The sequence below is a fragment of the Piliocolobus tephrosceles genome, chromosome 9 (genome assembly GCF_002776525.5).
Source record: "Piliocolobus tephrosceles isolate RC106 chromosome 9, ASM277652v3, whole genome shotgun sequence".
Taxonomy (NCBI): domain Eukaryota; kingdom Metazoa; phylum Chordata; class Mammalia; order Primates; family Cercopithecidae; genus Piliocolobus; species Piliocolobus tephrosceles.
The window spans coordinates 17,431,577-17,449,739 of NC_045442.1; the positions used below are offsets into that span (position 1 = coordinate 17,431,577).

Sequence of the window (18,163 nt, forward strand, 5' to 3'; positions counted from 1 at the left end):
CTCAGGATAGCTCTCCAGCCACAGGAGGATTTGCAAACCATATAGAAGTATGCAGCCATGGTGGCAGAATTGTTTCTAAATACAAGCTCTCAAAAACATCTTTGTAAACAGGTATGCAGACACACAGGCATACATACATTTGTGTATTTGCCTGCTCACATGTGCATGTTTTTATAGTGTGTGTTAAGTGTGGATATGATAAAAAAAATTTTGCCTCAAAAAGATCTTCTTTGACACATGTTTCAGTTGGTCCTGGCTGTGACAAAGGCAGCTGTGTGTGCAAGTGTGATACAGCTGAGGAAAGGCAAGAGAACAAGCAATTTCTTCGAAAATCAATTGCAATTTACTCCTACTAAATTGACCGAGGGTTCCCCCCCCCCCCAGCCGCGTCCACGCATTAGCATATGACAGACTTTTAATCATTTGGTCAAGTGGCCTATTTTTGGTCAAACTGCAGTTCCCGTTGGAACTCTGCCCATCCTAGAACCGTGTATTCTCCTCATTGAATCCTCAGTCTCTTGAAAGGGGAGAGGAGTGAGCAAAGAGCAATTCCACTGGGGAAGCCCCTACCTTGTGTCCCCTTACCATGCTGTGTGTCCTGCACTAAGCTACCCTTTCACAGACTTACATTCTTCTGGTCCTCCACCATGCTAAAAGGTACGTATTGTGCCCTCTGATTTCTGAGGAGGAAAGCTGGGATCAGAGAGGTTGAGTAACTTTCTTAAGGCCACACAGCTGATACGTGGAAGAGCTGAGATTCACTTCTTGTTCCTGTGACTCCAAAACCTGTGCTCTTTCTACTGTTAGGTGATGAAATTTTAAGCACAGACCAGGATCCCTTATTTAGAAGGAGCTATCTACTCCCTTTTCTCCATCCTTAGTTCCCAGCTTTCTCCTCGGTCTTCCACTCTAAAACACTGTTTGACAAAGGGCCTTTAAAGTTGTAATATACACCACTACCTGTTATTTTAATATTTGGGCCTGCAGTCTGGTAGGTTGTTAATTGACAACCAAAATCCAGAGCACGCGTGCTATTAAAACTATTCCTGCGGAACTGCAGAAATATTAACCAAAGAAGCAATTTCTGGATTGTATCTTTTTTCATTTCAGCGTGAGATGGAAGGCTTCGAAAGTGGAGCAGAATGCCTAGGGCCATTTTTTTGTCATGTTGTCGTATAAATAGCATTACACAGTGATTAAAAAAAAAAAAAGGAATACATAGTTTAGTCCCACTTTAAGGTGACCTAATGTGCTATTCATTTGTCTTCCACCATGCTGGTGCCACTTTCCTCTAGGTCCCTGTGAACTGTGTAAGAAACACCATGCTGGCTGTGATTTCTGTTGCCCTTTGCACATGATCGTTTTGTGTACAGTTAATAATGTATGAAAATAAGTATTGATTGCATTCTTTGTAGGAGAAGGCCAGCAGGTTTCTTAAAGCCTATGTTTATGAAATGTTTCATTGATTCCTGTTACTACGAGTTTTGAATAAAACACTTGATGAGGAAGATACCAGGAGATCCCTGAATTCCGGAGAGTTCTCAATGGAACCACTATATATATTCTTCTAAGTTTGGGAATGGCAAGTGGCATTTGAATGGGAAAAGAAGCGATCAGGCTGAACATACTCCCAATTCGAAATAGTTGCCTTCCCCATGATACTTAAAGAGAAGTAAAAATAATAATTACAGCAGCTGTGAGTTGCAGCAAGCCAGGTGTTTTATGTGTCATAACTTGCTTAAGCCTTGTTCAGTGGAGGTACTCTTAGCCCCACTTGGTTGGTGGATAAGGGAACTGGGGCTCAAGTGAGAAACTTGTCTTGAGGGCACACACCTAAGAAGTGGTAGAGCCAGCATTCTCATCCAGGAAGCCTGGCTTCAGAACTCATGCAGTAGCACCCATTTGCATGTATATAACATGCATGGGAGAAATAGCCCATGAAAATATCCTATGAAAGTGAAGTGCACGAACTGCATGAAGGATTATTAGATATTTTTTACTGAGTGATATGTATGTGGGTATATGATGCATATAATATATATAACATGTTACGTTATGTATGTTACATATATGTTATATATACATTACATATTATATATGTTACATATATTGTATATTTATATTTATTTTGGAATGAAGAGAAGAAGAGGTAAGTTTTTATAGTCTCTATCAGTTTTCAGTTTTTCAGTATGACAGAATTTCATTTCTGCCAAATTCATTCATCAGATATTTATTGAGAACTTACTATGAGCACAGTGGGAGGCCCAGGTGATTCAGAGGTAAATAGGAATTGTCCTCTAAGAATTCCCTTTTTTGCTTTAGAGGTAGATATAAACAAGATAAATTATGATGAATGAGTAGAACCCTGTAGAAAACTCACATGTGGCCCTAAGATGGGAATAATGGACTGGATGGTGTTGTGAGTCAGCGAAGCCTTGCAAAAGGGGACTTTTCAGCTGGCTTTTATGGAATGGATAGGGGTGTGGTGAGTAGAGCTGACTGGTGAGCATTCCAGGCAGAGGCAACAGCCTGGGCAAAGGCACAGTGTGTCCAGGGTTTACCGTGGCTTGAGCAGCAGGTATGAGGAGTGGTGTGAGAAGAGCTGAGCAGAGAGGCAGGTTTGTCACACTCAGGGGCTTGGCCTTTGTCGTAGAAGATAGGAAAGGAAGATGGCTAATTTGTCTCAGCATTGCTGAAATTTTTAGATTGAATCGCATGAAATTGCCATTTTAGTAGGTCAACATGGTAGAATAGCAACAATTTCAGACAGTTCAACTTAATACAGTTTTGTGTCATAAAAGCCCACGCAGGGGCTCTGGATGCTTCTAGACCAGAGAAGGACATAAGACCTGCTGTGGGTGAGTAACCCCTCTTCATAGAAGGTACCTTCTGGGAAAACAAAAAATGAGGCCAGGAGCACTGTGCTATTAGCCTCAGCTCCAGGTGGAAATGGAGCAAGAGCAAGTGTGGGTCAAGTTCGAGCTCCTCCTTTCCGGATGCACCTTCTTGAGGAGAAAGCATGCACAGGCTCGGAAGGCAAAGGCCAAGTGCACAGAGCCCACCATTTAGGTGCCGAGGGCAGCGAGGACAGAGGAGCAGGAGTCCCTGAGGCAGGCTGGCTGCGTCTCCCTGGGTGGTCCTGGGAAGGTGCGGTGGGGGCGAGGTGGGGGAGTACAGGTAAACAGAAAGACAGCAGAGCAGACAGGGGCCAGCAGGAATCAATCTAGGAAGCTGGGTCATCCTGAAGGGCCTTGGCTGCTAGGAGGCGTTTTGGCTTGTGGTAGGAGAAAGGTGGTCTCTGACAACGGTTCATTGGGACCCTGCGGATGCTGAGTGGCATGGCTGGCATTAGGAGGCCTCCCCCGGTGGACAGTGGGGATGTGCACAGTATGGGTCCCTGAGAGGATAGCTCCCATCTGCCTTTCTGCAGGGTCCCAGCCTCAACCCCAGCACTGCCCTTTGTCCTGGGCTCAGGGCGGACTTCTGCTGTCTCACTTGGGAGCGGTGGCTCAGGTGTGGGTGCCTGGCTCCCTAGGCAGTGTCGTCCTCCTGCCTGGGAGGGATGGTGCTGTCCAGCCTTTCCTGGACCTCTGGAAACCTGCTGGCACCCATTTGGAGGACTTGAGGTATGGGCTTGTTTATTCATTTATTTTGTATTTACTGTTTTCTTCCTCTGACTCTCCAGTCTTCTGCCTCGCCTAGCTGTTTACTGTGCCAAATTCTCAACTGGATTCAGAACATTTCGCAAGAGAATGTCTCAATGAAAACTCAAGGGTTCTAAATGAAGGGAGTTGTGTTAATTGAAAGCAGTGCCCACTCACCCCAGGGAGCACCTGCTCGAGGGGAGAGGATGGGGAGGAAGCGGGGGGGGGGGGGCGGGGAGTGCCTATGCAGCCCACAGAACTGGCTCCTGAGAAGCTACTGAACCCTCTCTGTGTGTCCTACCCTGCGCCCATGCTGTGTTATGACATTGTTTTGATGACCGATGACATCAATGGGGCTGGGGTGGGAAGAGGTGATGCTGCCCTTTTCAGCTGCTGATGATCCCTGGGAGGAAGGGCAACACGTTCCTAGGTCAGGACCTACCGGGCTAACCCTCTGCAATCATCCCAGAGATAGGGCTAGGAATGGGGAGGGGCAGGGGAGGAGGTCCTGATGATCCCAAAAAATATATGTGCTGCAGAATAGCACAGTGGCAAGGAGCAAAAGCCTTGGAATTAAGCGCACTCGGGTTTGAATTCCATGTTCCAGCACGTAGTAGCTGTGAGACCACAGGTAAATACTTACAAAGTTCTAGGTTCTGTATGTGTAAATGGGGCTAATAATAGTATCCAGTTCATAGGGTTGCTAGAAGTAACACTTAGGGAATGTTTTGTTCATGTTTGGCCCTCCTGAACTGTGCAGGAAACAGGGGTGGGCGGGTGAGGTGAATGCCAGCGCCTTCCTTTCCTATGCATTCTCACTCCCTTTCTCCTCCTCCCTCAATTTATTAGCATGAAACAGGAATAGTAGATGATTTGAGTGCATGCAGATCTCTTCTGCTCTGAAAAGAAAAGAAACACCAATAGCCATACCCGAAATTACAATACCAGTCAGTCCAAAACATTGATTTTCTACTCTACGCCTAAGCAGTAACTCAGGTTTTTTGCAAACTTACTGTGCGCCAGAGAATGTGCTAGCTGCTGGGGAGATGGTGGTGAGCCAGAAAGTGCAGAGTGCAATGCCATGTAAAGGGAGGGGAGAAGGAGAGAGGAAGAGAACTAGGATGCAGGAAGGAAAGTTCTGGAAGGGGATGGCAGAGAACTAGGATGCAGGAAGGAAAGTTCTGGAAGGGGATGGCAGAGAACTAGGATGCAGGAAGTTCTGGAAGGGGATGGCAGAGAACTAGGATGCAGGAAGGAAAGTTCTGGAAGGGGATGGCAGAGACCAGAATGCGGGGATGTGGGGAGTGGATTCCAGGTGAGCTAACCCATCAGTGGGAAAGGAAAGGGCGTGTACCCAGCCAGCACAGAAAATTACTACTGAATATGCTAGCCCTGTGTTGAGTGGATGTGAACGTGGTGGAAACCTAGTGTTTTTTTTTTTTCTGATGATTCTCAAGAATGTTTAAACAATGCAATGTTTGCAAACAAAGTAGAAACAGTTGAAGCATTGTTTTCTATTAGCAGTATAAGGTTCACTGGCTATGGGTATTTTTTCCTTCTTGCTTTCCAAATTGTAATTTTAAAAGATGAGGCATTTCATATTCAAGAATTTCCTTTGTCTGAAATAAATTATTCATTTCTACTCAGTTTCAGAAACAATGAACATAATACTTAATGCATCACAATTAAGCGGGTGTAGCTTCATATCAAATTGTGTTCCATGCATTTTGGTGGCAAACAGAGCAGCATATCCTATATCTTGTCGACATTTGTTCCTCATAAGCAAAATTTAAAGAAGCTGAAGCCCAGAAATGTGTTTTCTTTCCTCTCATGGTGGAGGAGGGGGTAACTTTAGACCCAGGCAGCCTTGTTTTTGACATTCCACAGCTGTTGGTGGCTTTGTCAGTCTGCAGAGAAAGTGAACTTACTGCAACTATCTTGTGCATGGGGTCAGGTGAGGGTCAGAATTCTTGAGCACCACACATTTATCTCAGTCTTCTTTGTCTGGGTTTGAGATCTCTCTAGAATCCTCTTGTGGAAGGGCATTGCCTGGAAATGACTTCCTTTGGGGTTTGGTGGCAGCTGTTTTTTTGAATACTGGCTGGTTGGTCATGTGGCAGTTTTCTGAGGATCTGGCCCTGAGATATTCTTCCTGTGACAAGGTTCCTCTTTAGGAAAATAGGCATTGCCAGCAAGGATCAAGATGTCCATGGACGTCCACTTTAGACTTGAAGATTTAGCTGTTCTGGTTCCCAGGAGCATTTTTTGGGATGCCTCTGACTCAAGTTCCAGCCCTGAGGTCAGAGTGACAGCTGGCTCTGGTTGCCAAAGGGCAGTTGTCAAAGAATATTAATTGTGAAATGTGTGCTGGGCTCCCATCAGTAGGGTAGGGGATGCCTGCTTTCCCTCCCTTCCTCCCTCCTCCCTCCCTCCCTCCCTTCCTTCCTTCCTTCCTTCCTTCCTTCCTTCCTTCCTTCCTTCCTTCCTTCCTTCCTTCCTTCCTTCCTTCCTCCCTTCCTTTCTTCCAGTCAGGGTCTCACTATGTTGCTCAGGATGGTCTCAAACTTCTGTCTCAAGCAATCCTCCTGCCTTGTCCTCTCAAAGTGTTGGGATTATAGGCATAAGCCACCATGCCTAAACAGGAGATGCTTTCATAGGCTATTTCTTTTTTCTTTTCTTTACTTTTCTTTTCTTATTTTTTTATTTTTATTTTTTGTTGTTTTGTTTTAAGATAGTCTCTCTTTGTTGCCTAGGCTGGAATGCAATGGTACGATCTTGGCTCACTGCAGCCTCTGCCTCCAAGGTTCACGAAATTCTCCTGCCTCAGCCTTCCGAGTAGCTGGGATTACAGGCACCTGCCACCATGCCTAGCTCATTTTTTAAAAAATTTTTAGTAGAGATGGTGTTTCACCATGTTGGCCAGGCTGGTCTCGAACTCCTGACCTCACGTGATCTGCCTGCCTTGGCCTCCCAAAGTACTGGGATTAAAGGCATGAGCCATTGTACCCGGTCTCATAGGCTATTTCATTTAATCTTCACAAAAGCCTGAATGTTAGCCTTGAGTCTGCATGAGGGGCATTATTCACATTTTGCATAAGAGGAAACCAAAACTCGGAGAAGTCCAGTGACCTGCCTAAGGCTACATAGCTAGTTGGTGGCAAATCCTGAATTCGAGCAAAGTTTGTTCAGCTGCAAAGGCCTAGCCCCTTGCATGCTATCCCCCTTGTTGCCGTTTTGATTGTCAAGAACAAAAGTAGCTAGATGCAAGATGGATCCTCAGCTACCTCTGGTCTAAGCACCGTTTGTATTTGAATAGAAAAAAAAAAAATTACATGTTTTTTATTTTAGAGAGGCTTAGGAAGAAGGCCCCAGACTTAGCCAGAAGTTTTCCTGGATGCCTCTCTGTCCTTGACCCTGGTTTCTTTCTTTCTTCTTTTATTTTTTTCTCTTGTGAGACAGAGTCTCACTCTCCCGCTCAGGCTGCAGTGCAGTGGTGCGATCTTGGCTCACTGTAACCTCAGCCTCCCAGGTTCACGCAATTCTCCTGCCTCAGCCTTCCGAGTAGCTGGGACTACAGGCATGCACCCCTATGCCTGGCTAATTTTTGTATTTTTAGTACAGATGGGGTTTCACCATGTTGGTCGGGCTGTTTTTGAACTCCTGACTTCAAATGATCCACCCATCTCGGCTTCCCAAAGTGCTGGGTTTACAGGCCTCAGCCACCGCAACTGATCTTGACCCTGGTTTCTGTCCCATACCTGCCCTGGCTGGCTGGACTCACTGCAGAGCCCTCCAGGGATCCTGGCACTCTGTGCTTCCACCTAGGTGCCCATGACCTCCAGTTCTGCAGTTTCTGTGGCATCTTTTGCTCTGTTATTTCCTATGTAGCAGAGGCCTCCGGGGAATTTGTGGATGAACTCTGATTTTTGTGTAGCCCTCGTTTCGAACAGGTCTAGCCAGCTGCGTGCTAGGTAGTCCCATCTAGATATCCTGGCCATAACTCAAACATGGTCTGTATTGAACTTGCCTTCTCTTTTAATCTTGTGGACTGAGGAAGAGGCACATTAGAACCTTAGGGAGATATTTTTATATTGCAGGGGGCGGGGGGAGCAGTGCTATAGTAGAAAGGATGTAGATTTGGAGTCAGACTAAGTTTGCATCCTGACTTCATCCTTTCATAACTTAGGCAGGTTGTTTAATACCATTAAGCCTCAGTTTCCTGATTTGTAAAATGTAGACAGTATCCGCCGTGCCGTGTCATTGTAAGGACTGGATCTGTGTTATGAGACAGCGTGTTGAAGCCTATCATCCAATCACCGTGATAGAAGTTGTTAGTTGAAGACAAGAATCTGTTTACTGGCCTCGAGAGATCGCACTGCACCTGGGAAGGGCAGGTGGTCCGTGTGCTGGTCCTTCCAGCTTTCCAGGGCGGAAGTGGTGAGGGTGCGTTGCAGACTTCGTGGCTGCTCTCTGGAGACTGCTCAGTACATTTGTACTTACCACCTGAGATGCATGACCACTGATAGCCTGGCTTGCCTATAAGACAAAGCAGCCCCATCATGCTGCAATAGGCACCAGCTGTATACCTCACTTGGTCTCACCTGCAGCCTTGCCTTAGGGTTACTACATTTTCCCACATTTCTTGCAGCCCGGTGGAGCTGAGGCAGATGCACCTGAGCGTGAGGGCAGCCATTGACCTGTTCCTCCACGTGCTTACCCTTCATTAAGAGAAAGTGCAGTCGACGTAGATAGAAACAGCCTCTCAGAAATGGCTCTCATGCAGATCCGGCTTGCTGCTCGTGTTGTGGGCGAGCCTTGGAGACTGAGGGAAGGTGAAGTGCTTGTGAGTTCCTAGGCAGAGTGAGTACCCTGCGTTGGATGTAGAATTTTCCTATTAAGAGCGGAACAAAACAGGTTTTTAGATAAGCACTCTGACGTGGGCCAGAAATGCATGGCAAATATTTACCCTAGATGTAAAACACTCACAAAGTCAAATGTTGTTTAGAAAACCCTAAAATAGAAAATTTATGCTCAGGGTTTTATATTTGGTAACTGTAAAAAAAAAAAAAAAAAGGTCTATTGTCTGTGTCCTCTAAGCTGGCTTTTACAATGTGGAATGACGACAAAGCCTCCTTTGCCCACCCTCCTGCCCATTTTTGCTCCTCTGCCCTTACTGAGTCAGCCTCATGACTGCATTTCCAGCCCCTTCTCAGATGCGTACCTCCTCCACCCATCCAGGTGACTGTGGCGTGTTTTGCTTGGTAAGCCCTGGTTGTGGGCCTGGCACCATTTCACCTACTTCTCCTCTTGAAATTGAGCATGAGATGCTGGAATCGACAGATTTGCCTCCCCACCAGCTCCCAGGTATAAAGGAACTCTACTGGCTGAAGTGTTTAAACGCCTAGAAGGCTGACATTGGACTTGAGATATTCTTTGTATGTGTCAGACACCTGAGTTAGACTCTCTGAATGTCCCATTATACATTTTTTGCTAGACCCTTCTGTTCCTCTCTGGCAAAGCACAGTGTTTGGACCATACCAGTGGTTCTAACCAGTGGTTCTAATGTGTGAGGCAACCTCACACATTTTGTGCATCAGTGTCTCGTGGGGGAGGTGTATGATATTCTGAGACATCCACCCCCCACCCTTAACCCAGGTGTGCTGTCTTAGGTGAAAACTGCTGTGCTATGGTGGATGATTTGCCCAGGAATTTTCTGGCTCTGACCTGCCATGTGCTCTTCGGAGCTTGGTCAAGGATCTTTGGATGACTTCTTCCTTCAGTCCATCAACAATGTCTACTGAGCCAACTTTTGTGGGCTGGACATTGTGCTAGGGTACTGGGGACATTGGCATGGGCAGGATGAACTCATGAAACTTATAGTCTAGTAGAGGAGACATATGAATTAAAATGCACGTGTTTTGATGGCAGTCAGTACTCTGAAGAAGAAAACTGACCAATATGATAGGGAAGGGAACAGAGGGGAGAAGGGGACCCTTTTTACACATGAAAGTCAGAATGTGCCTCTCTGAGAAGGTGACTTTGAGCTGGGACGTAAATGACAAGGGGGAACTGGCCATTCTGAGCACTGCTGAAGAGCATTGTGGCAGAGCTCCAAGGACCCCAGGTGGACCAAGCCTGGTACATTCCCCAGAAACAGGGGGCTAATAAGGTGGGAGCCTGGTCCCTTTTTACCAGTGATTATCTCCTTCTGCTGCCCTGCGCAGGGGGCCAGTAATGTGACCAGGCCACCACCAGGGCTCAGGAGGGAGCTATGGCCAGGGGACACCAGGAACCTTCAAAGCGATGGCACCTGCTTTTTGGGTAGTGGGGCTCATGAACTGTACCCAGAAAAGTATCTGTGGCTGTGTTTCACTATCCTAGAATTCTGAGACATGCGTGAAACAGCCGTCTGAACTGGAGACTTTGTGCTGGAGTGTGACTTGGAGGGGCCGGCTTTGCCCTGTTGTACTTCAGATGTTCACTTTGAAAATGTAATCCTTAAATGATAGCTCTCCTCTAGTGCCGGGCTCATGTTTTGTATTGATTTATCTCATTCTTTTAAAAATATAACACAAAGCAAGATAATTATAGAATCCTGATGTTGGAAGAGTCTTTTGTGATCATCAAGTTCATCATCAAATCCTTACTTGATGGATGGATAACAGAATTAAAGACCAGAATGGTTGAGGGCTGTGCTAGGAGACAAAATGAGGCGGAAGCGGGGACCCAGCGCCCAGGGTCCTCTCTCCTTGGTTGACATATGTAGTGTCCATGTAGGACAGGCCTGAAGAATGGCGACGCCCCAGGAGATGAAGGCAATCCCTGTACACATCTGTACTATCATTGGAGAAATTCTTAAAGAATCAGGTCCTTGCCCACTTTTCTGGCCTCATCGAGCCCCATTTCCCACGAAGGATGGTAGATCTGAAGACAGTCTGCCTTTCTACTCCCTGGTACACACATCTCGCTTGTTCTGCCTCGAAGCCTTTGCTCTCCTTCCCCTGTCATCTGGAATGTTCTCCATGATCTTCAGTTAGCTGGCTCCTCCTTGTCATTTTCAACCCAGAGGTCTTCCATAAAAAGAAGACCACTTTGCTAAATATCACTCCCTCCTTGTTCATTCTTTATTACATTTTCCTGTTTCATTATCTGCACAGACCCTACCACTGTCCTCAGCTATTTTGTAGATTTACTTGTGTCGTGTGCCTGTTTCTTTAACTAATGTTAGGTTGCGTGCAAGTAAGGACCCCATCTGGCTTGTTCAATTCTCTGTACCTGGGTAGTTTTCCCAAGAAAACTATGTAGTGGGTGCTAAGTAGATATTTGTTGAATAAATGAATGAATGAATGAATGAACAAATACATAGTAAGTGGGAGCTAGGTAAGTAGAAGATGCTTACCAAATAGCTACTTGGTGCCCAGCACTTAGTTGAAGCAGGGCAGAGGTGTACAGGTCATGACATGAGGGAGCCTACGGTCTTGCCAGGGAGGTGCATCTGTCAGGAGCCTTTCTTTCATGAAGGACAGAAAACTCATCTCAAGCATACTTGGATGATAAAGAAAATTTGTCAGCACTTAGGACTTATCAGAAGGCCAGAAGTAGGACAGGATTCTGGCAAATTGCTGTCACCAGGACCATGCCTCCTGGACTTCCAGTTCTTGGATGTGCTCTTTGTGTTGGGGGCGACATCTGCAGCGCCAACATGTTAGGATCTCCCAACAGTGCCACACTTGTCTCTTGTGTTCAGTAATGGACCCAAGCAATTGCAGGCCTCACAGCCTCATATACACCATCCTGGACTCAGTACTTGGCTGTAGAATGGAGACCAAAGTCAGATTGGCCCCTCCCCCCATGGAGCTTATAGTCTAGCAGAAGGGAGAGACACAAATACTTAGAAAATCCAAGTGTAAAAAGTGATCCCAAAGAGAAACAGGTGATGCTCTGAGCACCAGTGATAAGGCTTAGGGTGGGAAGAATGTTCCAGCAAAGGAAAGGCCAAGGTCGTGTGGGGCGAGGGAGCAGGCCAGAGTGGCCAGTGTGAGATGAGACTGGACGTGTCATCTAGAGCTGGCTAGGAACTGGGGGAAGGAGTGGGACCATGTGGCAGCCCTGGAACTGGCCTGCAGACTCAGCCTGGATGCCTAAATCTTGGAATTCACCGTGGCGGGAATTGCAGGGTGTGCATGGTTTCCTCAGCCCACTGTCGTCATTGTCACATTTGAGAAGGACCAACTACACCCATCTGAGGAAAAGAGGCCCCTGGAGCATTAGTGCTGGTATGCTAGAGATTTAATTCGCTGCTTTTCGAACAGACCCCACGCTCTTAGGCCAGTCCTTAAACTGCCTACCCCACTCCCCAGCCTCAGTTTTCTCTACTGTGAACTGGGGTTATGGACTTGTTGGCAGGCCTATAGGAGCTGACACATAACAAAATGCTTTGCCAACTCCACAGTTTTAAAGCAAGTCACTTTTGGTTGTTTTGATTTTCCTTCAACTGTGGGAAGAGAATGGATTCAAGACAATTAGAAACAATGAACCCTAGCACTTTGGAGCTGGAAGGAGCCTGAGGGATCTTCTAGTGAAAGTGCAGAAGGTGAGTTGTGACTCGTTGTGGGGCCTGTTGGAGATTTGAAGTTGTCTGGAGATCAGCTGCTTCTCCTCCCCTGAGCATCCCCTTCATGTCCCTTAAGGCTCCAGAGAAAGGAACAGCGCTCCCTTTCCTGTCTGATTGCCTTATGCCTGGCATGGTGGAGGTACAGCTCAGGTCTAGTAGGTGCAGGCCACTATGAGACTTGGCCCAGCCTCATAGCAAGTGGCAGGCCAAGCCCCATGAGCCTGAGATCTCCAGCTCTGAGGCTGCTCCCTTGCTGTCCCCTTTTGCCCTTGCCACACCCAGGCCACATTCTAGAAGAAGTTCAGGGCCACAGATCTGGTCGGATTCAGCCTGCGGAACACAAAGTCAGCTCCCCAGCTGGCGGGGAATTACCGTCTCATGTCAAATACCCGAAAAGTCAAGAGGACAGGAAACTCCTGTGTACCCACCACCCAGAATGAACCAATGTAACTATTTGCCTTTTAAAACCGTATCATTTAAAAAAGAAACTATTACAGGTAAAGTTGAAGTCTACTTAAAGTATCATTGCATAAGTGATTCATTCTACAAGTATTTTCAGAGTGCCTTCTGTGGGCCAAGTATATTGGAGATACGATGGGGAACCAGCCATTAAAAGCCTTTGCCCTCAAGGAGTCTGCATTCTGTCTAGGGGGAGGCAGATGATACATCAATATATAATGAAGGCAAATAGAAGAGGGTGGGGAGTAGAGAGTGATAGGAGTGGGTACTATTTTAGATAGAGGAAGTCTTCTCTGCTGAGACATTTGACACTGACATGAAGGTCCCAAGCTTGTGAAGTCTGGGAAAGAGCCTCTGAGATGGAGGGACCAGTCAATGCCCAGCCTCAGAGGTGGAAAGAGGCTGGTGAGTCCAAGGAGCAAGCTGAGCAGTGGAAATGCACCCCAGTAATTGAGGGCTGGGAGAGCCAGCCAGGGGCCCCAGCACATGGCCGCAGGGCCTTAGAGACCCCGGGATAAGGACTCTGGGGTTTGTTCCAAAACTGATGAGAAGCTCTTTGAAGGACTGGGGGGGTTTTGAAGAAGGTAATGTCATGATCTCACTTATGTTTTAGAAGAATCTCGTAACTGTAAATAGGCAACAGGAGAAACAGAAAAAGAAGTCTGTTGTAGCATCAACTCCAGAACTGATAGGGGCTTGCACTTGGATTAGTGATGAGAAGCAGTTGGATTCAGGGGACCCACATGTTGTACTGATGAATTGGAGACAGGGAGTGAGAGAAGGAGAGAAGCCAGGGATGGCTTCTAGGAATTTTGATGTTGGCATTCACCTGGGTGAATGACAGTGCCATTTTCTGAGATGGGGCAGGGGTGGGGGGCCAGTGCTATTTTTGCATACAGCGGTGCAGACTTAGAGTTCCATTTTGGACACATTAAAATACTTTTTGTAAATCTGAACATCTTTGCCTCTGCAGAGCTGTTGTTCGTGCTATCCGCATTTTTATGTTTTACCATATATACTTGCACGAACAATATTCCACTCTTGATGGGCATTCCTTGTTTTTGAAATTACAAATAATACTGTTGTTTTTATTCTGGTTTCTCTGTGCATATCAAGGAAATTGATAATTAGAAATAGGACTACTGGGTTATGAGGCATGCACGTTTTATTTTTTATTTTTTGGTAACAGCTTTATTGAGATATAATTCACATACCATACAAGGGGATATGCATTTTCCCCTCATTTTTAAATCCTTCAAAATTCACTTTTGTTTTTAAGTAGTCAAGGCATCTTTTAATTTACTAATTGCTATTTGGCTTTTGATTTACTATTTTAGTTTATTAGCCTATTTCTTTGCTTATGCCTCCGTGTTGAGTGTCCTTTTTGCTGACGCATATCTTTTAATAGTCCATTCAGTGTCTATGCACGGTAATCACTGTCTTTTTTTCCTTTTCATTTTTTCTAATTACTAGACTATATTTTTAGAACAGTTTCAGATCTACAGAAAAATTGAGCAGATAGTAGTACAAAGTGTTCCCATATACCCTCTGCCCCCAAAATTTCTCCTATTATTATTTTTATTATTATTGAGATGGAGTCTGGCTCTTGTTGCCCAGGCTGGAATGCAATGGTGCAACCTCGTCTCACTGTAACCTCTGCCTCCTGGGTTCAAGCGATTCTCCTGCCTCAGCCTTCTAAGTAGCTGGGATTACAGGCAGCTGCCACCATGCCTGGCTAACTTTTTGTACCTTTTAGTAGAGACAGGTTTCACTATGTTGGCCAGGCTGGTCTCAAAGTCCTGACCTCATGATCTGCCTGCCTCAGCCTCCCAAAGTGCTGGGATGACAGGAGTGAGCCACCATGCCGTTTCTCCTATTATTAACATGTCTCTGTAGTGTGGTGCATTTGTTACAATTAATGAGTCATTGATACATTATCATTAACCAAAGTTCATAGTTTACAGTAGTGTTCCCTCTTTATGTTAAACAGTTCTATGAGTTTTGACAAATGTACAGTGCCATGTATTCACCATCACAGTATCACACAGAAGAGTGTCACTGCCCTAAAACCACCTGGGCTTCCCCTATTTATCCCTCCTCTTCTCCTAAGCCTCTGGCAGCCACTGATCTTTTTACTGTCTCCATAGTTTCCTTTTTCCAGAATGTGATATGGTTGGAATCATAGCGCCCCGAGGACTGGTTTCTTTCACCTAGTAATATGCACTTAAGTTTCCTCTTTTTGTGGCTTCATAGTTCACTTCTTTCAACTGCTGAATAATCGTGTTCCATCGTATAGATGGACCACACTTTGTTTATCCATTTGCTACTGAAGGATGTCTTCTTTCCAGTTTTGGCTGTTGTCCGTTTTGTTATGAATAAAGCTATAAACATTTGTGTTCCTTTTTTTGTGTGGACCTAATTTTTCAACTCAGTCGGGTAAGTACCTAGGAGTGTGATTGCTGGATCATATTTAAAGTCTATATTTAGCTTTGTAAAAACTGTCCAAACTGCCTTGCAAAGTGGCTGTACCATTTTGCATTCCTAGTAGCTTTGAGGGAAAGTCCTTGGTGCTCTGTGCCCTCATCAGCATTTGGTATTGTCAGGCTTTTGGATTTTAGCCATTCTAATAGGTGTGTGGGGTATCTCATGGTTGTTTTTATTTTACTTTGTAAGTCCCTCATGGCATATGGTGTGGAACATCTTTTCATATGCTTATTTGCCATCTGTGTATCTTCTTTGGTGAGATGTCTGCTCAGATCTCTTACTCATTTTAAAAATTGAGTTGTTTTCTTATTGTCACATTTTAAGAGTTCTTTGTATATTTTGGATACAAACTCATTTTCAGATATGTATTTCACTGGGTCTTTTCAGGTTGAAAACGTCTTCATTTGGTCTTCATTCTTGAATAATTATTTACTTGGGTATAATATTCTGGTTTGGCAATTATTTTCTTTTAGCATTTTTACAGTATTATTCCACTGCCAGCTGGCATCTGTAGTTGCTGATAGAGTCTAGAATGTCTAACTATTGTTTCTTTAAGCTCTCTTTTTAGCTTTCTTTCTCATACTTTAAGGTTTCCCTGTTGGCTTTTGATTACTAATTTCATTGGTATTTAGGTGTGATTTTTAAAAACATTCCTCATTTTTGGCATTAGGTATGATTTTATTTCTCCTATGTGAATACATGTATTTTTGTTTAGTTCTGGAAAATTTTGCAGTTATCCTCTTCTAATACTTCTCTGTTCTTTCACTTCTCTTCCTTTTGAACTTCTATCAGACAAAGCTTCTTCCTCTTTCCTCTATTTCACTCAACTTTGGAATCCTATTTTCAGTTTCCTTATTTCTCTGACATACATTTGGGATCAGGTGTGTTCAAGTCTTTCCTCCTAGTCATTAATTCTCTCTCCTTCTATGTTTTGTTGAACCCATATATTGAGTTTTTAAAATTTTGATGCCTATATATCTTAGTTTTAGAATTCCTATATATTTTGATATATAGGATTATATATATTAAATTATATAAAAATTAAATTAAATCATTAAAATTAAATTAAATTATAATTATTAAAATTATATATTACAATTTTTCTCCTTTTTGATGAGATGAGTTCTTATAGTTTCTATTGCTTCTCTATCTCACTGAAAATATTTACTATAAGGCATTTTTTCAGATCAATCTTTAATAAATTCTGTAATAGATCAATGGATCTGTAATAGATCAATCTGAAATATTCTCCCATATCTTGTTCATGTAGGCTCTGTCATGACTGTTTTTATTCTGTGTGTTTTGTTATTTCAACTATAAGTTCATCTTTAGTAACAGTGATTTTCTCTAGTAGTCCTACATAGGATCTTTAAGGCAAACTTATGCAGTCATCTATATTTTCTCTGCTGGGCCTTACAGGTTTCATGGATGCTGGGCCATTTTTAAGTTAATTCCTCACTCCATGGAGGAGTATCTTTGGGACTCCACTCTTAGCAGATTCATGTTTCTTTCTGTTTCTTGTCCCCAGACCAGTGAGTAGAGATATTCTGAGCCTATTTTCAAGAGACGGGCTGCTGGTTTTACGCAGGGAGCTCTGTGAGAGTTTCCTTGACCAGGGCCTGTGGCTGTAGTGGCTGCTCTCTCAAGGCCTTGTCACAATGGTTCTCACGACAGTCTGTAGGTTGGAATCAACTGGGAGCTCTAGTGCCCTGATACCTGGACCCCACCCCCAGACATATTTTTTTAAAGCTTCTTGGTGATTCTAAATGTGCAGCCCAGGTTGAAAATTGTTGCCTTATAGACACGTGCCCAGTTTCCCATTTTTTTCTTTAAAAATAAAAAACAAAAAACAAAACCCCTTTTTGTTATATCACATTTAGTATTCTCTCTACTTTTTCTTTTTTTGGGGGGCAGGGTTGGGGGAAAATTGTCTATATATGTGTATCATTTCAGGTTACCATACTGACCAGAAATGAGAAGTACCAAATGCTAACCAGCATGCTTAGATAAAAGGATTCCAACAGAAGGTTTCTAGATGCCTTCTTGGGTTATTGAATTCTTCCTGTGATTTTTAATTTCTCTGTAAAAGATAACTCTTTTTTTTGGCATCCTCCCTCCCCACTTCATTTCTTTCAGCATGGGTGCTTATCAAATATCTTTAATTAAAATGAATTTATAGTTTGGGGCTGCATTTGAGTTAGTGGCATTCTCTGCTTCTCCTTTGTGATACAAATATTTGAATATATTCTATAGCTGGAGAATATATTCAAAAATAAGTTAAATTTGAGACATATAAATGTAGTAAGATTTTAAATGCGATGTAAGAAATGACGTAGATATTTTCCTTTGGTGGGGATAAAGTAGATCGTTCAAAAGTGAAGCTGAAAAGAAGTGATATTTGGAAGGGAGGTAGTTTTTCCAGCTGATTTAAGAAAACAGATGGGTATATTAATTTGCTTGACTGTAGTAGTAATTTCACTATGTTTATGCATATCAAAACAACATGTTGTACACCTTAAATATAAAAAAGAAAGAAAACATTTTTGATGGAAATGTGGTTTCTGAAGCCAAAAGGGGCCAGTTTGGGTAAGGACTCTATTATTAAAAACTCTGTTTTTGGCCAGGCGCGGTGGCTTATGCCTGTAATCCCAGCACTTTGGGAGGCCGAGGTGGGCAGATCACCTGAGGTCAGGAGTTCAAGACCAGCCTGGCCAACATAGTGAAACCCCATCTCTACTAAAAATACAAAAATTAGCCAGGTGTGGCGGTGGGTGCCTGTAGTCCCAGCTACTTGGGAGACTGAGGCAGGAGAATTGCTTGAACTCAGAGTCAGAGGTTGTAGTGAGCTAAGACCGTACCACTGCACTCCAGCCTGGGCAACACACCGAGACTCTGTCTCAAAAAAACAAACAAATACACACACACACACACACACACACACACACACACACACACACACACA

At 44.2% G+C, this 18,163-nt stretch overlaps 1 protein-coding gene across 5 annotated transcripts in view; it reads left to right on the top strand.

The window, feature by feature from the left end:
- GFRA1 (GDNF family receptor alpha 1) overlaps positions 1-18,163 on the top strand; it is a 220,128-nt gene that overhangs the window by 13,156 nt on the left and 188,809 nt on the right. Inside the window, exon 1 of one of the 5 annotated variants that reach the window (XM_026456551.1) lies at positions 4,890-4,959. The exons of the other annotated variants lie outside the window; for them this stretch is intronic. Within the exon in view, the coding sequence (XP_026312336.1) occupies positions 4,890-4,959 (70 nt within the window). Of the gene's footprint in view, positions 1-4,889; positions 4,960-18,163 lie in introns of those variants that run through there. 5 annotated transcript variants of the gene reach the window in all.